At 53.0% G+C, this 1,218-nt stretch overlaps 1 protein-coding gene across 1 annotated transcript; it reads right to left on the bottom strand.

Annotated features, from left to right (window-relative positions):
* Nucleotides 1-333: 333 nt before the first annotated feature.
* Nucleotides 334-1,218, bottom strand: LOC102831632 (olfactory receptor 13A1-like; the record flags this gene model as incomplete). The annotated part of the gene is made up of 1 exon (XM_006867496.1): nucleotides 334-1,218. A coding segment is annotated over one exon (885 nt), but the record flags the coding sequence as incomplete, so codon positions are not given.

The raw sequence follows: 1,218 nt of genomic DNA, 5'->3' as shown, positions 1-1,218 counted from the left end.
AGCAGGATGTCAGAAACCCCCACAATGGAGCACATCAAGCAAATGTCCTCAGAAGTCCTATGGCCAAACACAGATTCCACCCTGAAAGAAGTGACATAAAATACACAAACAGCCTTGTTGCTGTGGGCCAATCTTCCTCACTCCCAGAAGCCCCCACGTTGACCCTTCAGGGTCAGGATTTGCTAATGTTCAAGCAAACACTGGGCTGCCCCACCAGGGAAGCTCCTTGTGTGTATATCCATTCCATTTGTCCCCGTCTTGAGCCTTCCTTGCCCCTTGTTTCTGATTGTCAAAGTCATATTTTTAAATTAACAGAATTAACACTGGAAGAATTCATGTGGCCACTCTTCTTCTTAACTGGGAGGCAGGGGCCACCTTCTGGAGGGCAGCTTTCACATCCTTGTTCCTCAGTGTGTAGATGAGCGGGTTTATAGCAGGGCTGACTGCTGTGTACAACACGGCCACCACCTTGCCATTCTCCTTGGAGGCACCAGAGCCCGGGAGGAAGTAGGTGTAGATGACAGTGGAGTAGTACAAGGTGACCACCAGGAGGTGAGAGGAGCAGGTATTGAAGGCTCGGCGCTTACCTGAGGCTGAGCGGATGCGGAGGATGTTGGCCACAATGAAGCCATAGGAGGACAAGGTAAGCAGGAAGTTAATCACGCCAAAGTAGACATCAGCAATGACAATCATGACACTGTTGAGGGCTCTGGGGCTACAGGACACCAGCAGCAGTGTGGGTACTTCACACAAGAAGTGATGGATGTGTGTGGGGTCACAGAAAGTCAGCTGTGTCATAAGGCCTGTGTGCACAGTTGTGTTGACCACACTGATTGTCCACACAGCAGCAGCCAGCAGTGCACACACTGGCCAACTCATGATGGTGCCATACCGTAGTGGCTGGCAGATGGCCACATAGCGGTCAAATGCCATGGCTGTGAGCAGCAACAGCTCCGCACCCAGGAACCAGGTCAGGAAGAAGAGCTGCGTCAGGCAGCCATGGTAGGAGATGGTGGCCACGTGGACCACCAGGCTCTCCAGAAGCTTGGGGAGAACGGTGGATGTGCAGACGATGTCCAAAATGGCCAGGTTGACAAGGAAGAAGTACATGGGGGTGTGCAGACCTGGGCTTAGTGCAACAGCTGCAATGATGAGGCTGTTGCCTGTAAGGGCTGTCAGGTAGAGGAGGAGGAAAAGGGCCGAGAGCAGGCCCCGCAG

This window comes from Chrysochloris asiatica, unplaced genomic scaffold (genome assembly GCF_000296735.1).
Source record: "Chrysochloris asiatica unplaced genomic scaffold, ChrAsi1.0 scaffold00105, whole genome shotgun sequence".
Lineage (NCBI taxonomy): Eukaryota > Metazoa > Chordata > Mammalia > Afrosoricida > Chrysochloridae > Chrysochloris > Chrysochloris asiatica.
Note: the sequence above shows the minus strand (reverse complement) of the source record. Positions and strands in the feature narration are given on the sequence as shown.